We start from the raw sequence: 26,339 nt of genomic DNA on the forward strand, positions 1-26,339 counted from the left end.
TTACATTACAAGCATTATAAGATGCAAAAACGTTCAAATTTAATAGAGAAGAAAATATACATCATTGCTTTTTACAACTTGTGTTTATTTAACAAAATGTTTTGCTGTTCAGAAAATGTGTCTTGCTACTTGCAGTGTTTTTGTGGTTTATGAGCCCTTTACAGGCGATCAGCTTTTTGTGAGTTTTGTGTTTTAAATATCGCTACTGTTCAATTAATTATTTTTTTTCAGGTAATCTTCAGGTCCGACCTCGAGCCGCTGTAGAGGTCCTTAGTATTTTTACTCAGGCAGTGTAGTTTCCTACCCTGAGGGGTCCTGAACGCCTCACACATACACACGTGTGCTGCCTACAGTAACCATGGCGGACCTACAGATGAAGCTTCTTCGGAAGAAAATTCAGAAAAGAAGTGAAAAGAACAAACAGCGCAAACTGTTGAAGTCACAGACAGAAGAAGAAGAGACAGGTGTGTATCTTAAAGAAAAATATTAGCTGGTCAATGCGTTTTCCTACACGGCTACGAACGCAGCATGCTAAGCTAGCATCTTTAGCTCTTCACTGCTTTATTCTTAAACGATACATTTTTAAATACAACATAAATATCAAAGTCACGTCATTCAAAATGAATACTACTTATAATGTGGATATAGTATGTTAATTTTTCTGTTATCTATTAAATTTTATTGAACTTTTAATGATAGCGTCATAAACACTTAGCCAGCTAACACTGTGTCATATTCAGATTTATTAAGTTAATCTGTTCAAGAAGATGAAAGCCGAAGGTTAAAACTTCAAATTAACGGGCTTACTTAAGATGAACATGTTTATTGACTAGGATTCATTCTCAGAATGGCACTAAGCTGTTGATAGATTTTAACATGTGACATGTCCATCTGTGTTTGACAGTAAACGCCAACGGACTAAAGGAGTCCTGTGAGAATCCAGAGACTGAAAACAAACCAGAGGAGAAGAAGACTGAAAAACCAACAGAGGGGACCACAACAGAAGAAACATCCCTAAAGAAGAAGAAGAAGAAAAAGAAGAGAAAAGCTGTTGACACAGCTGAGTCACCTGGTAATGGTTAAAAGTGTGTGTAGACTTGGATATGACAACCACTGACTCTATTTTATGTTGAACCTTCATTCTTTTCATTAACCCTTTAGCTGAAAAGAAGACCAAAACAGTGAAAGACGAAGAAGAGGATGAGGTGGAAGATGAGGGAACAACAGCAGATGAGGATGGAGAAAAGTCTACAGAAATGCCAGAGGAAGCTGCAGATGAAAAAGAGGGAGACGATAATGATGATGAAGAAGAGGATGATAAAGACAAAGATGAAGACGATGAGGAGGAAGATATGCCTGAGTTACCCTCAGGATTGACAGGTAGTAATGATATGGTTCATGTTTCTTTAATACTTAATGGGATCTCTTTCATTCCCATTAATACAATCAATCAGTAAGTCACACTTCAAGCATCACATTTAAGCATCAACTTTGAGACAAATTGGATTGAAACTAAAAGTAGGGCTGAACAATTTTGAAAAAGTATCTAATTGAAATTGTTTTGAGTTGCACTGCAAATTCAAAGTCATAGCTTAATGATATCAAATTAAGATAAGGCCCAGAGTTTGGGATCTTTGTGTCTGCTTCTTCTTCTCTGTATTCCTATATGTGAAGTCTAGTTGAAAAAACACTTTATTGTTGCAAGTTGAGCCATGTTGCCTTTATGTGTTGCCCTTTCAGTGTTTCCATCATGAAACGGGTGTCAGCTAAGGCATACAGAGAGACTTGTGGTTATCTTTGGGAGAGTTGATAGTAATTCTCCTGACAGGACTGACTGCAAGGACACACTTCATATGGACAATTATCTCTTTTATAAACAGATGTTGTCTTGTAACGTTGCGTTCACATCCTCATTGTTGGCCTTTCTTTAAGTTAAATTTGTTATTTGGAAAGCTCTGCTCCATTTGCTAAAAGTGATGTCATTCTGAATCAAAGGATTGAATCGAAAGTTGCTTGAATAAACTTGATAAACACTTACAAACCCCTCCTCCACCCCTTTAAAACGCTAAATGATGATGACAGATTAGATGAAGAGAGAAGTGCACAAATATATTACTATGCTAGACTGAACAATCTGCGTAAACTCGATTAGTTTTATGTTAATATGTAATGGAATTTTACATTAACAGGCTTAAAGATGTAAATTTGACTGCTGTCATTTTAATTTGGGTAACAGTCAATTGACTTGACTATGCTTTAGACTGTAGAACAGATTGTTTTAGTGATCATTCTCTTAACAGTGTTTAGTAAAAGATGGTTTCTTGCAGAGAAGCATAGTTTGATCCTTAGCACCACAGTTGTGCTGTATACTACTTTTGTTATTTAATAGTGGTTAGTAAACTAGATGAGCTAGAGCCAGTGTCTGGTGGTAGTACTGTACCCCAACCAGGTGCTGGTGAAAGTCATGAAAGAAATAAAGATTATATGAGTGATGAGCTGCACAAAGCTTTCGATTTTTAAAGACAAGTTAATGACTATTTGACTGTTCAGAATCCATGCCTCATGCCTAATTCCTACCTGTTTGTTGTTATTTCCCAGGGGCGTTTGAGGACACGTCGTTTGCCTCTCTCGCTGAGCTGGTGAGTGAGAACACGCTGAAAGCTGTGAAGGACATGGGATTTACACACATGACAGAGATCCAGCACAAAAGTATTCGTCCTCTGCTGGAGGGAAGGTAAGGGGGAGGGCAGGTCAAATATTATAAATCAATCTACACCAGAAGTGCTCGATGTTACTGTAGTGGTCTTTTGCTCATAAAAAGGAAAATAAGAAACAATTATGGATTGCATCATGGATAATAGTTATGGATGTATCAAGAGGAGGACATATGGACTGGCTCTCCTTTAGGTAGAACTTAAGGTATGCATGTGATAACTTAAGTATAATAGAGTAAAATATACGCATTAGTTCTCTGAAAGGAGAAAAGGGGATTCTGAAGAATGATGATGCATAAATAAGGAGCAAATGCTCTCCTGTTGGTAGACATCAGGATTCCCAGCATTGACATCAGGACAGGGTGTCACACTAGACGACGATGTAAGAAAAATTCTGACATGCTAGTCATGTTGAACCGTGGTCGTGGGGTGTCTTGGATGCATTGTTAATTATTCCACACTGCTTTTCCCAATGTTGTATATCGGGCAGGAGTTTTGATGACGAGCTGCGACTTTGCAGTCTGGTTCAAAGCGGGCTGAATTCGTTGAGTCTGAGCCGGCCTTTAAGCCCCCTTTTTAACCCCTTTCATCAAACTTTTGAACTTTGAACTTTTTTTCTCTTTCCTGTAGGGATGTTTTGGCTGCAGCCAAAACAGGAAGTGGTAAAACATTGGCTTTCCTCATCCCGTCTATAGAACTAATCTACAAACTCAAGTTCATGCCTAGAAACGGTAAGATTTTTTCTGTTACTTTATCCTTCATTCTTTTATTTAATTCTATAAAATCTCAGAGTCTTTATTTTCCTTCTGTTTCTCCCCTCAGGCACTGGCGTTGTGATCCTGTCCCCCACTCGTGAGTTGGCGATGCAGACATATGGCGTGATGAAGGAACTGATGGCTCATCATGTTCACACCTTTGGTTTGATCATGGGTGGCAGCAACCGCTCGGCAGAGGCTCAAAAACTCGCCAATGGAGTCAACATCCTGGTGGCCACACCTGGCCGTCTGCTGGACCATCTTCAGGTGAGCACAGAAGGAATAACAAGGGAGTTTTAAACTAGTGTGCACATCAAGGCAAACAGATACAGGTGCAAAACAAGAAAAATTACCCATTGGGAGCTGACAATGTGTGTATCTTGTTTTTTTAACCTTTTTTCTGCATCTGTTGTTAGTACAGAAAACATTTCTGCAAATGTTTCTGGATCTTGAAAGTTTGCGTAATATGTGGCATTACCTCACAAATTGTCATGCATGCGGCAATAGATCATGCTTTATTGATATGTACCTATGCTGCAAATGCTTAAGAAAGCCTTTTTAATAAAGGGACTTCTGTGCTTTCAGAACACTCCTGGTTTCATGTTCAAGAACCTGCAGTGTCTGATCATTGATGAAGCCGATCGAATCCTGGAGGTTGGGTTTGAGGAGGAGCTGAAGCAGATCATCAAACTGCTGCCAAGTATGTTCCTACGCTGTTCTATCTATTTGACTTGATTTTTCTTTTTGAAGGTTAAGTTAAGGGGCAACTGGGATAGAAATTTTAAAAAACAGTCAGAATTTGCCTTCGGTGCAGAGCTGCTTCAAGTTTTAATCAACAGTATGCACCAAGGTCACGAGATCAATCCTGTAGTACAGCATTCTCCTTCTGTTAAGCTTTCTTTGTTTTAGTTTTCTAAAACTAGCTTTTTCGCTCTGATTAAATAATGTAAAAACTGTTGTAACTGAAGCCTTTATTCTCTATGCAACTGTTACATAAGGATTTGTGTCTCTCATTCTCTCCTTTTCAAACAGTTTATTTAAAAAAACATTTTAATGCAAGAATTTTTGAATGACCATAAACCATAATGTAGATTTTTCCTGTCTATAGGCCACAGTCCGTATTTTATTTAGTTTATTCTGAGCATCCTTTGGGGGAAACAGTTCAAACTGTCATCTTGCATCCTGTTTTTTAGCATTTCAAAAGCTTTATTTTAATTGTCAATATTTACTGCATTTCTTTAAATGTAGAATTACAATCTATCAAGGAAAAAAAGTGGTGCAGACCCCACTGTTGTGGTCTATGTTGTTACATATTCCAGTACGTTCTTATGACAGTATACAATGAAAGGGGGAAATTTTTATGAGCAAGGTGTCGTGCAATGTATGGCAGTAGCAGCTGCACACACTTGTGGTAATAAAGACACATGTCTCAGCATTTTATCCTGATATAGTGGCCACATCAATACACAGGACACAGCTAACTTGTTAGATGAAAATACGGGTATTAAAAGTGCAGCCAATAGAGTGGTGCAGGAATGAGTCCTGAAACGTGGAAGTGAGTTAGCATTTTAGCACTTCTGGTTCCCTCATCTGAAAGTCTATGGGATTTTTTTTATAATGAGTTTCCAGTTAAATGCCTGAAATAAGGTCTGTGGTGAACACAAGCTCAAGAGAATTTAACGTTTTATCCTATACCATAAAATACATCTGAAATGTGTCCCACCTTTGAATTGTGTATCTTTTCACATCTTAAAGGCGGCTGCTAAAAGACAGCTAACAAGGACTACGGTGTTTGTCAGGAAGATTATACGTCATCTTTCAAAGTGTGGCAACTGAGCCTGCCATTCACTTGTATCCCCTGGTGATGTTAAATTCAGCTGACCGTGTTCAATATAGCATGACTTTTTTTTTTTTACTTTCATCAGTTAGACTAACGAACCACATATGATTCTTATATTATCAATTTGTGAAGATTATCTTTATGAACAAAACGTGTAAGTTTCATAAACTTTTATTGGACACAGAACTTATTTTCAGCAATAATCCAAAAACCCATTGAAAAATCCCATAGGCTCAACGTCGAGGGAACCCATATGACGCTTACTTCCGGTTTTGCCCACAAAATTACATCAGGGCTGCACCACTTTATACCCTGGATTATCTTAGAGGTGTTATTGTTTATTAACTAGCAAAGCTTTCACATTTAGGACTCTACAGACTCTTTGGATATTAAGCATTTAAAACTACTTCATGGTATGGCTTAAAAATGGCCACTAAGATCAATTTATATGGTGACATAGTGATTTTTTTATTGGGGCCAAGAATAATTCCTTTTTTCTCTCGTCTCCAGAGAAAAGACAGACCATGCTGTTTTCAGCCACTCAGACCCGTAAAGTTGAGGACTTGGCCCGAATCTCCCTGAAGAAGGAGCCTCTGTACGTTGGTGTGGATGACAACAAGGATAAAGCCACCGTAGACGGTCTGGAGCAGGTCAGCTTCATCTCTCTTCAGTCACTTTTAAACTAAAGATATTTTAAAAATCCTCAGCGTTCTAAACCCATGTGTCTTTTGTTTCAGGGTTATGTTGTATGCCCGTCAGAGAAGCGTTTCCTCTTACTCTTCACCTTTCTGAAGAAGAACCGGAAGAAGAAGCTGATGGTTTTCTTCTCTTCCTGCATGTCGGTGAAATATCACTACGAGCTGCTCAACTACATTGACCTGCCTGTGATGGCCATCCATGTAAGACACCTGTACCTCAAAAGTGTTGCATATTTCATGCATCATTGTATTCGATAAAGCTTACTAACACTGAGGCTCACAACTGCCGCAGAATAAATTTAACCAGGAAACATTACAGAGAGGGCTGCACAGCGGCGCAGGGGTTAGCTCTGTTGCCTCACAGAGAGAAGGTCCCTGGTTTGCTTCCTGATCAGGGCCTTTCTGTGCAGAATTTGAATGTTCTCCATGCATGGGTTCTCTCCGGGTACTCCGAATTCCTTCCACCATCAAAAACATGCTCATCAGGTTAATTGATGACTCTTAATTGGCCGTAGGTGTGAATGTGAACGTGTCTGGTTGTCTGTCTCTATATGTCAGCTCTGTGATTGACTGGCGGCCAGTCCAGGGTGAATGGACATTACAGAGAGAGATTGTGGTTTATTTTAACTTGAAGAGCATCTTGCAGTTGCTCTGATGCAAATCTCCTGGTACACCACATCCAAAAGTGCTCTATTGGATTGAGATCGAGTGACATGAAGGCCATTTAAGTACAGTGAGCTCATTCAAGAGAGCAGTTTGAGATGATTTGAGCTTTGACATGGCTTTTTATCCTGCTGGAAGTTGCCATCAGGACATGAGTGCACTGTGGTTTTAAAGGGATGGACATAGCCAGTTACAGTTCTTTTTTAAAAGGCCTAAAGTGGACTAGAATATGATCCCTGTACCATTACACCGCCACCTGCATCCTGAACTGTTGATACAAGGAAGAATAGCCAGCGTTTAATGTTGTTTCGGCCAAATTCTTACCCTATTATTCGAGTGTCCTAACAGAAATGGAGTCTAATCGGAGATCTTTCATTGTCCATTTTTGAGCCTGTGTACTGTGTGTAAAAATAGTACTGCACTTATCATGGACCTTATTTGCATTGCAATTAATGCTGACAGCCCCTAACCTGACACGCCAGATGGATTTGTGTCACATATCCATCTGGAAAACCTGTCATGCACAGCGTTTGGGAAAGGGCAGAGGCTTTAAAAAAAAACTCAGAAGGTGATTAGATGGACGTTCTGTGTGTCACATCTTTACAAGCCAATCAGAGCAACAAAACACGTGACATAGCCACTACCGAGGAGAAAATTCTATAGAGAACTGCATAACGCGACACATGGCGGCTGTAGAGATGTCGGTGCATGACTTTTGTCGTTTTTGAAAAGAAAACAACTCACTGCTGTTCTTTGTTGTTCTTTAACGAAGAAATAGTCAGGTTCTGATAAAACTTACACTTCAGCAGCATCCACGCCAATGTCGTCTGCCATATCTGCACCGGCCTCTTGGTGCTGCTTGCTTACATCACGACTCCGCCGCGCCCAAAAACACTGCCTGTTGGCGCTGATTGGTCCTGTCACTTTCTAATTGGGCCCAAACGGTTCAGACTGGAGCTTTGCAACATGGATTCGCCAGGGAGAAACACGGCATATCCATCTGCTTTGCAAGGTTAGACAGCCCTAGCGTTCACCAAAACTTAATGACTTGTTTCATTTAAATTCATGGATGCAGGTTGGCTGTCAAGTCTGGTAACTTGTGCAAGTCAGCATCACTTAGTCCTCTCAGAAGCACTCGTTCACCTGAGTCATGTGACATTTAAAGGTGACAGCACCCGCTTTGCATGTACCTAAGTAATGGTGATTTGATTTCTAGATGCTGAAATCTAATTCACAAAGCCAGATGTTGTAATTTTTTGTTGTTTTCTGTTTCCAAGGGTAAACAGAAGCAGACCAAACGTACCACCACGTTTTTCCAGTTCTGTAACGCCGACTCAGGAATCCTGCTGTGTACTGATGTGGCAGCTCGAGGCCTCGACATCCCTGAGGTGGACTGGATCGTCCAGTACGACCCTCCAGATGACCCCAAGGTAGAATCAATTGTTTTACAGACATCCTTGTTGTAAAAACATCTGAAAATTCTTCAGTAGGACTTCGATTTTCACTTATTTCTCAGTGGCTTGGCTTATTAATACTTCAGCCTTGGTGACACTTGATGACTTAGGAAAATTAAGTTTTGATTTGGTTACAGTTACAAGTTAAGTTCAAGACTCCCTTCTTAACATGCTCTTTTGGTCCACAGGAGTACATCCACAGGGTGGGCAGAACAGCCAGAGGCATCAACGGCAGAGGACACGCTCTCCTCATCCTCCGACCAGAGGAGCTCGGCTTCCTCCGATTCCTCAAACAGGCGAAGGTGACACTTTAAAACCCTCCTGTTTGAGTGTAAATCACTGTCAGTCACTGATTTTAATTTGTCTCATCTTCATAGCTCATAATATCCACTAAAATGAATTTAAAACAAATTTGTTTTTTAAATAGGGTCTGATAGTATAGACCTGACTCCTTTTATTTGTTTTCCAGGTCCCATTGAGTGAATTTGAATTTTCTTGGAGTAAAATCTCTGATATCCAGTCCCAGGTAGGAAAACTGCCTCCTCTTCTGTTGATTTTTAACAGATTTAATGACATTTCAGCAGCTTTACCATATCTGTAAATGTCTCTAATTACATTAAAATAACACAAATAAAAAAAAAAGAGAAATGATTGTAGCTATAGTATTATTTGCTTCTGTTTTTTCCTCTGTAGCTGGAGAAGCTGATTGAGAAGAACTACTATCTCCATAAATCAGCTCAGGAGGCCTACAAGTCATACGTGAGGGCCTACGACTCCCACTCACTCAAACAGATCTACAGCGTCAACACCCTAAACCTCCCCATGGTGGCGCTGTCTTTCGGCTTCAAAGTTCCTCCGTTTGTTGATCTGAGTATCCTTTACTGTGATTCTACAACATTTTTGATTGATGGGTTTAAAGGGGTTCAAATTTGTGGGTGCAGAGTTTGTCATCACATTTCCAGGCAAATGACAAACAAATGCCTTCCCCTGATAATATTAAGGCTTTTTTTCTATCTGCCAATGACAAACTGTATGTCACTGTGTAGAATTTTCCATGTTTACAGCTTCTTCTGACTTTTAGTAGCTTCACTGTCACTTTACAGCACTTGCTTGTTTCTTCCCATCCTTTTACTGAAACGTCTAGATCTAAATTAACAAAATAACACAAGCCTGTAGCCTGGCACGTTGTAAAAGATTTTTTTTATCTTAAGTGTGTGCCTGACCCCACAGGGTGTGACAAAAATGATATTTAATAGTTCGGTTTTTAGTGTGTGGTGTGCAACAAGATGATCATGGTACACCACAGACTAACAGATCTGGAAAACAAATACTCTCCCAAAACTCCAAATCTCATACAGTAAAACATGACTTTAGCGTTTACAAGCTAAAATCTGGCTTGCTATTATCAACCTGCTATAGTCATTGTAGGGCAATTTCAGTCCATGTCCACATGGCTGTGTTTGTTGTGCTTCCTCCTTTGGTCAGCTTACTTCCAGATTGGCTATAATTTAATCATGTACATATATAATTGCTTCAAGTTTTTAGAAATCCTGAGTCATGCATGCTTTATTTTCCCTTCCTGTACACTTTGGCTGAGAAACTGCAGCGACAGTGACATAAAATAAGCACCACTGCTCCTTCATGTCTCATTTCACTTTAAAACCCCACAGACGGCTCAGTGGACAAGTCAAAAGTAATTGTGTTATCAAACTTTTTTACTGTTCCCTTATTTCCTTTCCAAGCCATAAAAAAGTTCCTTTTTCAGTAGTTAAGTTCATGTCATAATGCTCCATCACTCTACCTTTAAAATTGATATTCTCTTTGAAAATAAAAGCAGGCACATGTCCACACAGGATGTTATTTATCTGAATTTCAGACAATACCACAACCCAAAATGAAACAAAATCGGTTTAGAATGGAAAATAGTGGAATTTCCAAATGTGATGAAAAGGTGAGATGAATTGTGATTTACAACAGAAATTTCAACATTAATTGCAATTAAACATTTTAAATTGTCTGTCAGCCCTGATGTTGAACTGTAAGATAATTGGCTCTTTGCTGATTTTGGTTTGAAGTGAGGTAACAGACCTAAATAAGCACTCTTATCTTTTAGTGTGTACCCGCTTTACACGCCAGATTGATAGTTTATATATCTATTGCATGAATATATTTCACATTCATCCAGGAAAGCTCCCATTAAAAGCGTTTTGAAAGCTATCTAGAAATTTCTTCCAGAAAGTTGTATTCCTTAACTGAACTCTTCCCTCCAGACGTACACAGCAGTAAAGGAGCAAAGCTGCAGAAGCGAGGAGGTGGAGGCGGTTTTGGATATCAGAAGTCCAGCTTTCACAAATCAAAAATCTTTAAACACGTCAACAAAGGAAAAGGCGACAAGAGGCAGTTTTCCCGCTGAAGCCTTTCAAAATAAAGCTCCGTCTGGACTCATTACTCACTTGTGTATTTGAAGAACTGCTCTCTAACATGAACTTCTGCTACATACAGGACATCCCAGAGATGACATTTAAGCCTCACTCTTCCTCTAAATGTGTTCTGTAAATTGTGGATGTTAGAAGAGGCTTCTGTGGAAGCCATTGTCAACAAAAATTCTTTTTTTCTATCCTCTCTATTAAATCTCTACTGACTTAACTCCACAAGGTTTGCTTCTTTGAGTCATATAATAAAGACACTTTCAGCTTCATATTCACACATTTTTTATTACACAAGTCAGATTTCATTGCATGTGTTGCAGCATCTATACATTCCAGCAGAGCTCAAGGACTCTTGCTGAACATCGTGTCAAAAAAAAAATTACAGAAAACTTGCTGACACGGGAACAAGATCTGAGATAGTTATATACACATTTAGAGATCCAATCAGTCACCAGGAATTTATACATTAACCAGATGTTCCCTTTTAATAATAGAAAATCAGGAAATTACACATGATGTACCAAAACACTGCAGTGTCGTCGTTTAGAATTAAAGTGGCAGTTAAGATTTTTACAGGCTGTACAATGGCTTATAGCTAAAAGGCGTGTGCATACATGGTTGACTGTCAGTTTCAGTGTTTAAAATGTAAGGGTTAACATTTTGAAAAAGTTCTGGAAATGCTGCAGTCAGACTGCAATAGATGCAAAATATTCTTTGAGACAAAATGCTTAGAATCAAAGGTGATCCACATAAAAGCACATTATTTATGCACTTTAAGGATCCCCAGAAACACATTGGTTTATTTTGTCTATGGCAAAAAATTAAGTTACTTTTTGACCATGAGGCCTATCTCTGCTGGGATCCTCTCTGTAATGTCAAACACTAATAATAGTCTGAGATGAAAGTGGTGAAAATAACATTCAGAGGAAACACTTTGATAGTGCACATTTGACCTCAAACATCAGGCTGCAGCAATCATAAATCATTAACCAGAGACTATTAGTTACACCAGATTAGTGTTTAAAGCATTCGTCTGGGCCTGATTGCTCAAAAGATTAAATCCACATGAAATGATCCACATTCATTTTTTCCTAACCATCATTTCATAATCCAGCTCCCTCTGTCCCAGTTATTTACCCAAAAAGGATTGGATCAACCTTATAAAGGTAGAGACTTAATGAAATACCAAGTCTGGATTACCAGGGCTTTAAAGGGGACTTCATGCCACATATTTTGTCCACAGGGGGCGCAAAATATGCACAAATAGAAACAAATAACAGATCTGCACTCTTACTTGAAATCTTTGCTATAAGGTAAAATACTTTACAAGGACGATGGTCCTCAAACTTCCCGTTAAAATCTAGATCATCTACTTACATTCTTGTCAACAATATTTTTAATCTTCTAAAATGTCAACTACCTTGTAAAAATGTTCTATTTTATTTACATATTTAAAAGTTTCTTACAATTTCCCCACCCCCTGTAAATCTGTCTGAATTTAGCGTTCTGGTGGAGTCAGGATTATCTTGTTTTTTTGTACTGGAGCATGGTTTTCCACCAGCACAGCTTTGAGACAAACATCCAAAGCTGTATTTTCCTGGTGTGAGCCTACTAAAGTTAAACATGGAATCGCTAGCCTCTACTAAATCTCTTATATTCATGAGAAAGATTCTTGTACGTCTGTGTAAACCTCGCCCATGAGGAAGTGAGGCCCGTTTCAGACTGGGTGTGTGGTGGCCCCACCCCAGCAGCGTCACAGCTGGATATTAATTTCAGCATGCATGTTGACATGCAAGTTGAGGCTTTTAGACTGCCTGTATGAGCACTGCATATCACACAGAGAGTCTAGAGAATACAAAGCTTTTCCACAGGCATCTTTTTTGGATATAATAGTCAGGAAATGCTAAAGAGAGAGCCATATTTACATTGCTTTGGCAATCATGTATGTCCTCATTGGTAGAATTTGTTTGCAATGTGTTTCTTCTCGAGTGTTGGGATGCAGGCACAATTACGCCTCCAGACACACTAGCTGGTAAATTCTTCCCACTAGTTGATGTCTCCATAGCTGTGTGGAAAGCCACAATTGGAGTTTTTAACAAAAACTGGATGTTTAATCCAAAAAAACAGGCTTGGACTACCCACGTAATCTTTTTTTTTGGCAATCAGATTTCAAGATGTGGTCAGATTAAAAAGATTACAGCACTTCCTAACAGCATGAGACTCTGGCTCTCCACATGACAAACATTTAACTCTTATTTTCATTCTCTCCCCAAGAACAGTATGAAATGCAGTGCTTTTATTTTGAAAACAGCGAACAGACATGTTGTGCTTTGTTTTGACGAGCGTTTGACGGCAGTTTAAAAAGTAGTGTTGCATCTGTGGAAACAAGAGAAACCACAACATTTCAAATGCTGATATGGAAATAATTCACGCACCTCTTTCTCCACTAAACAACTAAACAAGTTCTGTTTAATGAGAAAAGTCAGACAAAATCAATGACTTTCCAGCAGGACACCCTTAGAACTTTGCAGATCTTTGTTCGCAGATGTTTGACGTTGTTCGTTTGAGTAATACTGTCTTGCATCACAGATTTTGTTGCTGAAGCTCACACGTGTTGCTTGCTATTAGGATTAAGCTGTTAGTCCCGTTGGATTACTTTTGAACAACCGGGCCCTGGAGCAATCTTTCTGTCACTTAGACCCTTAAATATGTAAAAATAAGGCCCTGGTTAAAAGCATCAGAACTTCCCTTTAACTGATTGCATTTGTGGACACCTGGCATACTTAAACAAAAAATCATACATTAAATCCCTTTAAAAACAATCTGGTTAAAAATACTTCTATCTTGAGAAAAAACAAGCACTCAGGACTCCCTTATCCATCCTCTCAGTACACAGGATAAATTATAAAGTGCTGTTGAGAGCCTGCAGTGTCTGCTTTTGTAGATTCAGATAGGAAACGTGTCAAAACATTTTTCTTTACTCCTTAATCCAAAAGACTTGAAGCTCATTAAAAAGATCCAGTGGTTGATTATTGTGACTCAAACACATCAGTCTGGTTCCTCTTCATTTCATCCAGAAACAAACCCAACTTTAAAAGGACGTACGCTGACCGTTTCCAACAAGTCCCGTGTAGGAAAGTTAGAGGAAAGGTGGACAAAGATCAGAAATAGTAAGACAAAAATACTCCAGTGTTCTATTTTCTTACAGTGATGAGGTAAAATAGTGCAGCTCTTGACTTCTGATTTTCTCTACACCGTACTGACGAAGGCAAATTCATCGTTTAAAGGATGCTTCAGAAACACTTTCCCTTTTTTCATAGAAAAGGAAGACACAAAAATCTACTAAAATAGTTCCACAGTTGTTTCTAAAAGCTCCTCATTCAGCCGGCACTGGGGTTTGAGGTTTTAGTTATGTTACAGCAGAGCAAGGCCACTGCTAGCAGGCTATGTATTGCTCTGAGTCGACAGCACATTGCCCCGTGCAGCTGTTACGTCCTTTACACACTATGAGCATATTTCCTCTTCTGTTTTAGCTGCAGAGTAAGCGTCCGTGTTTCTGTGGAGGTCTTGTGGCTCAGTTACTGCTGGTGATCTGTGGGATGAGGAGAGATTATTCTCAGAGAGGACTCAGTAAAGATTGACAGCCAAACTGGGCTTTTCTGTGTGAATATATAAAGTCTGAAGGCAAACCGGTTAGTGTCAGGAATCAGTTCCAAAAAAAAAAAAAGACTGTAAAACCACAATGGCTGTTGCTCTGACATGGCTAAGAGCTAGAGGGAATGCAGTTAAACTTTTACAAGCACAGTTAAAAAATGTAGTTCAGTTTATAATTTACATTGAAGTAAAGGTCCATGTATTCAATGTACCAATAGCATTAACGGTATGTCATCATTTTTTCCTGTTTTTAGGGGCTATTGAAGGTGAATGGGGCTCCATGTTTACTTGCATATGAAGAGGGAAGAGCTGTGCTGAGGGCTGTATCAGTCTAGGCACACCACTAACACCCGGCAGTCTCTCAGAACCGATGACTCAACATGCAGGGTCTCTTCTTAATATAATTTTCATTAAAATAATGCAAGGTTAACTTAGCAGTAAAGCCCATGACAGAGTAACAGCCTTTTTATCAGCAGGAACAATCATAAATACAGAAACATGCAAACGGCAGGTGTGGACCGACACAGACTTCATTCATTTAATAAAATGTCATTATCAAACTGACTGAACACTGGTTTCTAAATATAGTAGAGCAAGATAACTGTTAGTTCTTCAAGGCTGTTGTACAGTTGAAAAATTCAAAATTAAGATCCAAACAAAATAACATTTTTTCTCTGTAGCATTGGCTCTTTTTTAGATTTAAATTGTGACTCAACAGCTTATATTATCATTTTCCAAAGTGTATAAACCATTTTGCCTACCTTATGAGTCACCACTTAATCTGGTGTTGTCTCTACTAACCATTCCCTGTATTTTATCTGTGCTAAATATTATTACATTTCCTGGATTTCACAATCTCTTCAAAGTCTGTGAATGTGTTTGTGTGTATGCTGTGAGCTCTGCCATAAATGCTGCAAATCTAACAGAAACAAGCAAGTGTCCAAAAAGAAAAAAAAAAAATCAGTAGGTTGGAAACCAAAAGAGCAAAAAAAAACCACTAACATCATCAATTTCGAGTGCTCAGAGGGTAATGTTTTTGTCGCTGTGGTTTCTGTCATTCAAGTTTTGATTATTTTTTACATCATTAACAACAAAACACAGGTATAAAAGCACAAAAATACAATTTCTATGTGTTTTGCAGCCATTTGTCACTACATACTGTGACTAATACTAATACTGTGACATATCTCTTCCCTCTCTCTCTCTGCGTTTTTAATTGTTCTTGTTTAATTGGGTTTTCTTTTATTTTTTCTGCTCTGATTACACTTTTATTTTGCAGTCACTACATAGTTTTATTAATCTGGATAATGCAATTGCAGTAAAAATTTTGGTAATGTAGAAAACCTTTATAAGTTTTAAAAATCTGCTCAGATAAAAGAAATAGTGCTTTATATCCAGTGCCATAAATATGCTTCCTTTAGGGACATTTAAAACATGTAAATTAGACGAGTAAAATCTGTGTCAGTCCAAACCTTCACCTCTGTGTTAGTATCACTCAGAAAAGTGACCATGCCACACTCACACCCCGTCACATGTACAAGTTAGTGTCAAACGTGTTAAACTTCAAAACTTTGCATGCAGCAGCAGTAAACGTCGGACCTTAGGGGTCTGCTCTGGTTGGGGGAGGGGTTGGAGGGACCCCCCAGGGGGCGCCGTTCATCTTCTTTCCTAAACCTGTCAGCAGTGAAGAAGAAGGAGAACATCCAACATGGATCACAGTCAGACTCCTGCATGGGTTCAGCACTCGGGCTTCAGGAAACTTTCTATCAAACAACAACTGGGAAACTTCTGACTGCATTTACAGAGTTCATAAAGAGACTGAAAGTGTACCGTTGGTGTTGCAGCAAGGCTCTGAGGTCTCCCAGTTCATGGCTTTCTGCACAGCTTTTTTCCAGCGAGCAAAGCGAAACTCACTCTCTGTTTGGGAAGATGTCAGAGAGAACAGTGAGTCGCAGCTGGCTCGAGAGCTTAAAAAGGTATCAAAGATTTGTTTTTTACTCTTCCTCTTACCGTCAGAGTTAATCTGAGGTTCATATTTTTCTCTTGTGACATGTGGGAGGTGACCAGCGCTTAGGTTCCACACGTCAACGCCCTCTGCAGCTCCTGCTGCCATGGCTGCACCCAGAGCTGTGGTCTCTGACATGGTGGGTCGTACTGGACCGAAATCAGACACGTGAGAGAGAAGGAAAAAATTGAACAAACCCAAAAACAGTCAGTACACTTGCACATGCACAGTTAGACTCAATTAGGCTGTCTGATTGGACTACTATCCTCATCTCAAAATAAAGTACTACTTTATTGGTGTTATTATGTTCAGCTCCACAGGAACAGCTGGTACACCATTTTCAAGGCAGATCACAACTTCCCACAAATAGACCATCTTAGTTTGTTACTTGTTGCTAACGCATACTGGGAAATGCAGATTAGTGTGGTCATTTTAATTGAGAAAACAACCCATTTTTACTTAACACACTCAGAAAAAACACCATAACCGTTGCACTTACAGGATCATTTGTCTTAAACTCTGTGGAAACAAACTTTAAAAACTGCTGACTTATGCTAGTCCAGTCTTCTGCTTGGATTCATCTTATTTAAAGTCTAGGCTCTGATCCTGTGATGCTGCTTGCCACACTAATTTTTTATTTTATGGAAGTGGAGCAAATGTACATGTGCTAATTATAACGAGAGCAAGTAGAGGCTTAGAGAGCAGATCTCTGTGCTGGAAACAAGTAACCATTCAGCAACTACAGAACCACAGAATGTTTTTAAATCACTTTTACAGCAGATTAAACATTCCACTCAATTAATACTGGATATGTATCCTGCTCTTTCAAAACTGAAGAGGTTTATATATTTTCCAAATTATTTTTAAAAAGTCGTATTCACTGGAGGTCTGTTATTCTCCTTGTGGGGATTGGTTGGGTGACGTCCTAGCAGCCTCTTTTGACTAGATGCAATTAAACCTTCTTCCAGTTGACTGGTCTGGCTGTAGACCAAACAATAACAACATAGACAGACTTTACAGTTCTGTTCATCCCATACTAACTATACGCTTTACTTTATCCATCCATTTTCTTCCGCTTATCCAGGGCTGGGTCGCGGTGGCAAAAAGCTAAGCAAGTCCCAGACATCCCTTTCCCCAGCAACATTTTCAAGCTTTTCCTGGGAGATTCCAAAGCATCCCCAGCCTAAATTAGATATATAATCCTTCCAGTGAGTCCTGGGTCGACCTTGTAGTCCCCTTAAGGTTGGATGTGCCTGGAAGACCTCCACTGTGAGGCGACCAGGAGGCATCCTGATCAGATGCCCAGACCACCTCAACTGGCTCCTTTTCAGGCAAAGGAGTAGCGGCTCTACTTTGAGATCCCTCCGGATGTCCGAGCTTCTCACACTATCTCTACGGCTGAGTCCAGCCACCCTCCTGAGGAATCTCGTTTTGACCATGATCTTATTCTTTCAGTCATTGCCCAGAGTTCATGACCAAAGGTTAGGGTTGGAACAAAGATTGACCGGTAAATTGGGAGTTTTGCTTTCTGGCTCAGCTCCCTCTTCACCACAACAGTACAGCACAACATCTGCAATACTGTCGATGCTGCACCAATCCACCTGCCCATCTCATAGTCCATTCTACCCTCACTCGTGAACAAGACCCCGAGATACTTTAACTCCTTCCCCTAGGCCTAAGACATCCACCACACCCGGAGGGAGCAATCCACTGTTTTCCAGCAGAGAAATATACGCTTTTCTTTTCATTCAAATGTGATCACACTATCCCTCTACCCCTATAGTAATATCCTAAGGAAGAAGACAATGGGACTCCAGATGAGCAAAATGTGTATGCTGCACATCAATGGCCAGAACACCTAAGCCAGTTTTGGTGCAAGTGTAAAGCAAAAATATATGGCTTTACGCAGGTGCACCAGTCTGACTTTGAGAAATTCAATCCAGTATGGTTTTACTGGAAGTTACACATATTAACATTCATTTTAAAGGTTCAGTCTTGGTCTAACACAAGTGATAAGAGTAATCCATCCCAGTACTTTTCCCAACAATGCCAACCCCACCCCATTCTGTTACCAGAGATGTCATAAACTGATATAACCTAGGTGTGTTTCTGCTGTGTTAAATGAGTTGGATCTTAACTTTTGAAGCTTCATAAATACCTTAGTAAATGTGTAATGAATCTGTTAACAGGAAGTCAGACAACAGTTTCTACTGTGACAGACCCACGTTTGACCACTCTGGTGTCTTGCTACTGCTGTTTTCTAATCTACCACCATTCAGTCCTGGGGCTTGTCTTTACCTAAATGGGGAGGCGGTCACTTCAGAGGGCAAGGAGTATGATTTGACATGTCTTATCTTGAAATCCACATCTTCTTACTACATGCAACACTTGTGTATTTTACTCCTGTTCAAAGTAGAACACACTGACAAAGACAGCCTCACTTTACACCAACTTTCAAAATCAGGCTTGAGTAACCAGTGACACTAGTCTGAACTTCAGACCCTTTAAACTCCCCTAACTTTTGTCCCAGTTGGAAGAAAACAAAAACTTGGACCATGACCTTGGTCTAGACAGAGCACATGCGAAATGATGTTTACATTAGTTAGTATACATAAACTTTACATTGTTAAACAAACTCAAATAAAATTACAAAGTCCATCTTCAGTCAGAACAGTGAAAACAAGGTCACACTGTGCCGTTTCGAACACTTTGACAGGGCAACAAAGTTTTGTGGCTGTTTTGGCGTCCTCTTACCTACGGGGATGCAGAGGATGTCGGCCTGCAGCTGCATCAGTAATCTGTTGGACGTCATGCCGCCATCCACCTGCAGCTGAGTCAGAGGGATGCCGCTGTCCTGGTTCATGGCATCAAGGATCTTAGACACACAATGACACTCGCTCAGACACAAATCCCTCCACAATTATAGAAAACCTTTTACTTGGCTCCTGCAGGCATCAATGACTGAAACTGTTACTGGATCAATGTGTTACTTTGGTTTTTGCATTTTTTCTTTAATCTCCCAAGAGGTAAAATGAACTACTACTAGTTGTACTACTAAAATGTAAATACTCTAATCTTTTGTAAAATTTATTCAAAAGAAAATCTGGTCTGAAAAACTGCAGAGTTTGAAACCAGTATTAGTAAAAAGAGAACACTCTTTGATGAAGGGTTTAAACAGATGTAGAAAATTACCATCATAGAAACCACTGTGCTTCAACACGGCAGAATTACAAAGTATCAAAACACTCAAATTTGACAAACTTAGTGCATTCATGCATGTAACAGCACTGTCGTATTTAGGTTATTTTTCTCTGCTCATCACAAAGTAATTATATTAGTCAGAAACCAGCCCATGACAACACAGGAGAGTTGCTGTTGCTGTCACATGCTTCACTACATCACCCCACAGGAAGACAAATGTAACCCACAGTGTGAACAGGAACAGAGGAAACGCTGCTCACCTCCCTGGTCTGAAAACAGACGGCCTCCAGCGCTGCGAAAGCCAAATGATTCCTGTTTGTGAACTGAGTGAGGCCGCAGATGATGCTGTATAACAAACAGAGGAAACCAAAGTTGTATAAAACATTGTAATCGAGGTAACAAGTTGAATCAATGAGCAGCTTACACTGCTTTAAATTAACTGAAAGAAACTAGAAAGAAACTAAGAATCCAAACAATGAAACATCTCGTTGCTGCAAAATTTTCTCCTTCTGTCCCTGATTCAGGGTCAAACTATAGTTGATGTGTTTGAACAGCTGACTGTCTCACCCTCTTGCACTCGGCTCCCAGTAGGGGGCATAGAGCCCAGAGAAGGCCGGCACAAAGTAACAACCATACGACGAACCGGCTGCAGCTGCTAGAGACTCTGAAATAAGACAGTGAGGAAAGGAGCTGTTATTAAATGACTGTTTCTTACAAAAGTCAGTAAGACTTAGAATGATTTTAATGCTTAAATGGATGTTACATCAGTTTTAGCAGTATTATTTAAATAACTAGAGACAAGGTTGTGTCAGCATTGTTTTCAGTAGGCTTTTAACCTCAAAAATTGTTAGCAATTGAAGAATTCAATAAAACATAAATGTGATGAACAGAAAAACAGACATTTTAGGGCTTTCTGGGAAAAAGATTAAATGCTTACACCATTTAGATTTTTCTTTCAGAGGAAAAACAAAAAAACCTCTCCAAAAAACCTTTCTGGGAAATGGGGAAATGGCACAAGTGAGGAATGCAAGAAAACACAATAAATAGAGAAAAAATAAAATAAACAAAATAAATAGAGGATTTATAGTTTTAGGGAAGCAAGGAAAGCTGCTGGTGGTATTTCACAAAGACAACCCAAGTAAATAGAAAATGCAGTGTTTTAATGATTATCTAATTTTTTAAGGGGGAAAAAAAAATCCAAACCTCTCTGGCTCTGTGTGAAAAAGTAATTGCCCCCCTTGTCAATTTATGAGTTAACTATGATTAACCACAGTTTTTGGAAAGCTGAGTTCAGTTTCACTGGCCACACCCAGGCCTGATTACCGTCAGATTTGTTGAATCAAAAAATCACTTAAACAGAAACTGTCAGACAAAATGAAGTAGGCTACAAGATCTCAAAAGAAACGCATCATGCCACGAGCCAAAAAAATTCAAGAACAAATGAAAAACCAAAGTGATTGGAATCTATCAGTCTGGAAAAGGTTACAAAGCCATTTCCAAGGCTTTGGAAGTCTAGCAAACCACAGTCAGAGCCATCTCACAACAAGTTATTAGGTTCAGGGGGTTATTACTTTTTCACAAAGGGCCAGATAGGTTTGGATTTTTTTCCCCCCCTTAAAAAATTAGATAATCATTCAAACACTGCATTTTCTATTTACTGGGGTTGTCTTTGTGAAATATAGAAATTGGTTTGATGATCCGAAACATTTAAGTGTGATAAATATGCAAAAAACTCAGGAATCAGAAAGGGGGCAAATACTTCTTCACACCACTGTATACATATATTTAGAAAACCATGATTAGAGACATAATGTTTTAGGGCCAAAATAAATGATGAAAAAATGAAGAAAATCCAATCCAATTTGTGCAAAAAAAGTCACAATTTTTTGGAAAAAATAACCCTTAGAATTTTGAGATTATAAAGTTATATTTACAAAGAATCAAAACCGAGAATTTCAGAGCTTAAAAAGTTTGAAATTTACAATAAAAATTTTGAAATTTCCATGTTTAAAAAGTCCTAAATTCTTACGCAAGAAACTCAAAACAAAGTTTTTAAAATTAGAAATTTACAACAGACTAAATTAAAAACAAGGAACCAAACTGAATAGTGGTTCGACTTTATAGTCTCTAAAATTCTATGTTTTGGTGTTTTGGTTCATGTACACTTACAGCTTTAAAGTTAAACAAATAAAAAGATTCTTTTCTTGAGAATTTTGAGTTGTTTTTTTTTTTTTTTTTTAATGAACAGATCCTCCCATTTATTTTCTAGAGTGGCCCTAATACACGGTCTTAATAATGGGTAGTTTATACATAGATCCTTTTTTTTCAAGAACAAGTGTATTTAGGCCAAGTGGGTCATGGGGGGGCTTAGTTTCTCTTAGATATGAGTAGGGGAGGCCCTACAGAAAAAAGCTTGGGAACCCCTGGTTTAAACCAAGGCTGCACTAGAGGTTCTGTGTGTGATGCTAGCTTTGCTGTTTATAAACAGAAGGCACCATGGAGAAAAAATATTGTTTTTTAGTAAAAGTATATAACACCATTTTGGTGATTAACAATGCAAAGACTTGTTTAATGTTGTCATTTTGGTGGCGAACGCTATCCTGTCAGCGAGTGTCAGGACACATGATGCTCAGGTCGTCAGGTCAGGGTATCAAACTAGATAGAGGATGCTAGAAAAAATTCTGGCATGCCAGCCTTGTTGAATCTGGTTTGCAGGACATCCATGGCACATTGTTGATCACGTCACATGACAGTGATGTCAAGGCCCCATGTTTTACAATGGGTGGGGAAGATGCAATCTGGTTAACATCTGTCTAAATAAATGAAGTCCAATCTGGCCTTAAGTGTACGTACCAATCTCTGAGGAGGACTTTACAATCCCCATGTTGTCTTTCAGCCACCGTACCACAGCCCCTGCAATGGCAACTGAACCCTGAGAGGACATGAAAAATTTATAAGGTCTAATTCACAGCTGACAGCAGGTATAAACAATCACTAAAAGCTAAGGATTTTTTTCAGTGTGGATGAGAAAACAAACAGCTTTGATTACCTCAAGTGCGTAGCAGGCAGGCTCTTCTTTGCCCATTTTGTAGGCGACTGTGGTGAGCAGGCCATGATCAGACATGACAGGCTGTCAGAGAGGAAAAAAACATCATACAGAGTTCGAAGAAGGAACAACAGAAGGGAAATATGAATGCAATTTAAGCTGACACTCATTTATAAGTTTCCTTACCTTGGTTCCTGTATTTCTGAGAAGGAAGCAGCCTGTTCCATAGCTTAAGAAAACAGAAGGGTGAAAAAGAAAAAATTAATAACTATCTCTAACACAGGAAGTAAATCTTTTTAGTGATATTTCAACTGAAATAATAAGGATTCTCTGAAAGGATTTATGATTAATTATGGTGCCAAATTAAAATTTGAAATGTGGAGTTTTAGCTAATTTAGCATTTTGAAAATACAGTCAAAATACTGAGATAAGAGCTGATCATCTATTAATCAGGGTTGTGATAGAAATAAACCAGAGGAGAATGGATTTTCTTTCGTTAAATCCCAAGATATCTAAACTATATTTTTTATTGTGCATTTAAAAAAATGTTTTGGTCTTGATGATGTGTAAACTCAGATTGAGAGCTACAAAGTTTAGTGACTGAAACATTAAAGTATTTTCTGACTGGAGGCTAAAGGAATTTAGTCCCAGAAAAAAAGTAACCCAAGACATTTAGAATATTTATCACTGTCCAAAATTTGAAAACCTCTGCTAATATATACATAATGTAAAATTGCGTATGATCAACGCCTTAACTGGAGTTTTTCTTCAACATATCAACTGCAGATTCCTGAAGCTGCAGCAAACACTATCACAGAAAGCTTTAATGATGTTAAGAGTTGAATGGAGACAAGGATGGCTTACGTGTTTTTGGCCTGACCCTCCTTGAGGCACATCTGTCCGACAAGGGCAGCCGACTGGTCACCAAGACACTGAGGGAGAAAGTACACCATTAGTACATGTATGCACTCTTATAAAAAAAAACAGCACTGACCTGTTATAATGGCCAGTAAATAGTTGATATAGCTGTGTAGTAGTAATGATATATTTGGTGAGCATTAACCTTCTGCATATTAAAACCTATTGCCCTTATTGGATACCTTCTTCATGCATGTCGACCTCAAAAAACACTATCTTTTTATATTTTAAAAATTTTGGGGGGATAAATAAATAAATAATCCACGCCTTGTTGCCAAAATTGCAGTCTGAGTAGTGATCTTGCATGTTGCACTGTTCTTTCCCCCTTGCTTGTTGTTTCTTTGCAACTTTTTAACTCTGACAAAAGCCTGGTGGTGCTACAATGAAGGGATCTAAGCCTATTAACTGCTCATCAATGCAAGCCAAGACACTGTCAGTAGTAATAAACCCATACGTCGTTCTGCGTTATACGTAACTTCTTGAACCTATGTGTGAAACTGACCGACTCTAATATTCTTAGATGTAGAAACCCTACATCAAAAATAACTCTAAAAATGCCAATGTAAACCCAATAAAATAAGTCCTAACGTTCCTGCTTGTAGTACATTTGCAGTCCAAGCTGTTTTGACCAGTCACTTATCAGCATGATTTGTTGTTAGCAGGAAAGGTAAACAAGCAGAACTTTGTCCACACTGACAAACCAGCTCCCCTAGGCAGTATTCTTAGGAATTATTTATCTGTATCAACAGATACTTGCATCAAAGTACAACTACAATCCATTATAGATATTTAAATTTGAGCCACAAATCTGCTTGACTCTGTACAAAGCCAATCAATGGTTTCCCGAAACAAATCAGAAAGGACAGAACCGAACTCAATTAAAAAAACACTGCGATATAAAAGTGGTCATCTTCATCTCTTAAAGTGGACCTGACAAAGTTTGACTTTGGGTTCCGCGATTGCTTTTAAAAATATACACTGCCTTGAAAGCTTAGCGATCAGTTTTTCATAATTGACATCTCTTCATCCATCTTTGATAGGCTCATACTGGGCCTGGTCAGAGTATCATAAGGCTGTGGTGGAAAATGAGTTTCTCAAATGTCTCAACTTAAGCCTCACGTATCACACAGCATGGTGCAAAGACAGACAATAACACAGTTATGTAACATGCAAACATACTTACCCCTGAGATCGGAACTCCTGCAAGAGAGCTGGATTTCTGTTTGGGAGATAGAGACACAAACATTTAGTGTTTGGATAAATGACTGCAGGGTAATTTCACTGTTTGTAGAGTAAGGGCTAAGTCTGAAGTTCTTGTTTCAGAAAAAGGGCCTACACTGAACATTTTTAAAAGGCATACAGCACCATACATGTAAAAAGCCCACAGAGCTTCCAATAACAAAATTACAACACAAAAAATGTTTTACTTCCTTTTAGAAAGGAAAACACACATAGTGGAACAGTACATTTTTCCTCTTCGTCTGTGTTTTATTTATTTCCTTTATTTTGTCTGTCAAAGCAAAATAACTTATAACAAATAAAGCAGGGTGAGCAAAATAATTGATCCAATTTGTTAATGAGCAAAGAGTAAACCTGTGTGTAATTAAAAAAAAAGAATGAAAACAGAGTAAGCAGTCATGCTGCTGTCCTCTGAACTGCAGGACAAAGTCTATGATGCATAAAATAGGTTTAACAGACAACAGGTTGTCATTGTAATTAAAAAAAGATAAGAAACAAGCATATAAACAAAGTCTGATAACGGAACTGGAGGAGAATAGTCACAACAATCAGTATTTTTACCAGCGAAGTACGATCAAGCTACGGTTACAGCTTCATAAGACAATTTAACAGAACTAAAGTCTTTGTCCATGTTCATATTCACAGCAGGTGAACCAACTCAGTGACAAGAGTATGTCTGCCTATGGTCATTTTAAGCTTGTTATAATGGAACAGCTTCATGCTAATGTTGCTAACAAGTTAGCAAGCAGCTAAGTGTTAATATGTCAAATGGTGACAGTACTTTTTCCCAGCCCTTACATGAATACAAGAGGTGGGCTTCAGCCTGGTTAAACTGCATTTGCACAAGCAAAAGCACGCAATTTGCGTGTGACATATTTTGGATACGATCATTCCTCTCTGCAGTCATGTGAAACAATGGTGGAGTGTTAGAAGGCTGTATCTGACTGAAACTACTCAAAATAGGCCACAAAGGCAGTAATGTTCTCATTATGTTGTCTGTGTATCTCTCTATTGTTCAAACTCTGTGAGATCATGAGTCTTGTAATCGGTGTGTGCCATATTGTGACATGATGACGTATTTAAGCCCAGGCTAGGCTGGGCCTGAAATAGAGGGAGTGCAGAGCAGCTGGGGACTGAGGAGGGGGCACAAGCGTGCTTCAGCATGGCACGAGGCCACTGACCTCTTGGAGGAGGTCAAAAAGATGTCTGTCAAGATCCCTTCAATGACACTGTTGCAATTTGAAGCTGTCGGTGGCTAAAACATGGGCAATACACTGGAGACACTCCAGAAAGTCCTTGTTTTTATTAATCATCTGTAGACCAAAAAACTGTGAAAATGGGGTCTAGGCTTGAAAAAGGGTTAAATTTCCATTTAAATGTCAAAATCACAACAATGAGATGTAAATCCTCTGCCAGTTTACTATCAGCTGTTCCAGTGTATTTTATCAGGATTTAGAGCCATTACAGAGATAAAAGCATTTAATTATACCTTTCACAGGAATGCTTTATGGTCAAACCTTTATCTATCTAAACCAAATATGTCATAAAATACACTTAGGCCAGGGCCCTTCAGTTTACTTATAAAACACAAACAGGATCACCTGCACACAGGACAGACTGTGTTAGAATTAAAGGTTAACTCATCCTACCATGAAGCCGTAGATTTCAGAGGAGCTGTTGACTTTGGGGAGGATTTCCATCGGGACATCGAAGTACCTAAAAG

At 38.9% G+C, this 26,339-nt stretch overlaps 2 protein-coding genes across 3 annotated transcripts in view; one reads left to right on the forward strand and one right to left on the reverse strand.

Annotated features, from left to right (window-relative positions):
- Positions 1-299: 299 nt before the first annotated feature.
- ddx18 (DEAD (Asp-Glu-Ala-Asp) box polypeptide 18) lies at positions 300-10,770 on the forward strand. The gene is made up of 14 exons (XM_041806661.1): positions 300-464; positions 905-1,072; positions 1,162-1,380; positions 2,599-2,734; positions 3,345-3,445; positions 3,537-3,736; positions 4,055-4,169; positions 5,820-5,959; positions 6,047-6,208; positions 7,948-8,100; positions 8,313-8,426; positions 8,594-8,650; positions 8,818-8,995; positions 10,395-10,770. The coding sequence occupies exons 1-14, from the start codon at positions 359-361 to the stop codon at positions 10,535-10,537; spliced, it is 1,992 nt and encodes a 663-aa protein (XP_041662595.1). The 5' UTR covers positions 300-358; the 3' UTR covers positions 10,538-10,770.
- Positions 10,771-11,011: 241 nt separating this feature from the next.
- LOC121522381 (glycerol kinase-like) overlaps positions 11,012-26,339 on the reverse strand; it is a 30,550-nt gene continuing 15,222 nt past the window's right edge. The window contains exons 8-20 of one of the 2 annotated variants that reach the window (XM_041806662.1): positions 26,266-26,332; positions 24,561-24,596; positions 23,324-23,391; positions 22,646-22,688; positions 22,463-22,543; positions 22,267-22,345; positions 19,981-20,077; positions 19,674-19,758; positions 18,967-19,087; positions 16,218-16,361; positions 16,038-16,124; positions 15,807-15,881; positions 11,012-14,145 (exon numbers count right to left, since the gene is read on the reverse strand). In XM_041806662.1, the coding sequence (XP_041662596.1) occupies positions 15,808-15,881; positions 16,038-16,124; positions 16,218-16,361; positions 18,967-19,087; positions 19,674-19,758; positions 19,981-20,077; positions 22,267-22,345; positions 22,463-22,543; positions 22,646-22,688; positions 23,324-23,391; positions 24,561-24,596; positions 26,266-26,332 (982 nt within the window). In that variant the 3' untranslated portion in view covers positions 11,012-14,145; position 15,807. The remainder of the gene's footprint in view (positions 14,146-15,806; positions 15,882-16,037; positions 16,125-16,217; positions 16,362-18,966; positions 19,088-19,673; positions 19,759-19,980; positions 20,078-22,266; positions 22,346-22,462; positions 22,544-22,645; positions 22,689-23,323; positions 23,392-24,560; positions 24,597-26,265; positions 26,333-26,339) is intronic. The other variant, XM_041806664.1, reaches the window with a different exon arrangement.

The sequence above is a fragment of the Cheilinus undulatus genome, linkage group 15 (assembly GCF_018320785.1).
Source record: "Cheilinus undulatus linkage group 15, ASM1832078v1, whole genome shotgun sequence".
In the NCBI taxonomy this organism is placed as follows: Eukaryota; Metazoa; Chordata; class Actinopteri; order Labriformes; family Labridae; genus Cheilinus; species Cheilinus undulatus.

Excerpts from the sequence above, each read along its gene's own strand:
- ddx18 (XM_041806661.1), top strand. The coding sequence starts at position 359 with ATGGCGGACCTACAGATGAAGCTTCTTCGGAAGAAAATTCAGAAAAGA. Across the intron at positions 1,073-1,161 it reads TGACACAGCTGAGTCACCTG|CTGAAAAGAAGACCAAAACA; the intron begins GTAATGGTTAAA and ends TTAACCCTTTAG. Across the intron at positions 8,427-8,593 it reads GATTCCTCAAACAGGCGAAG|GTCCCATTGAGTGAATTTGA; the intron begins GTGACACTTTAA and ends TTTGTTTTCCAG.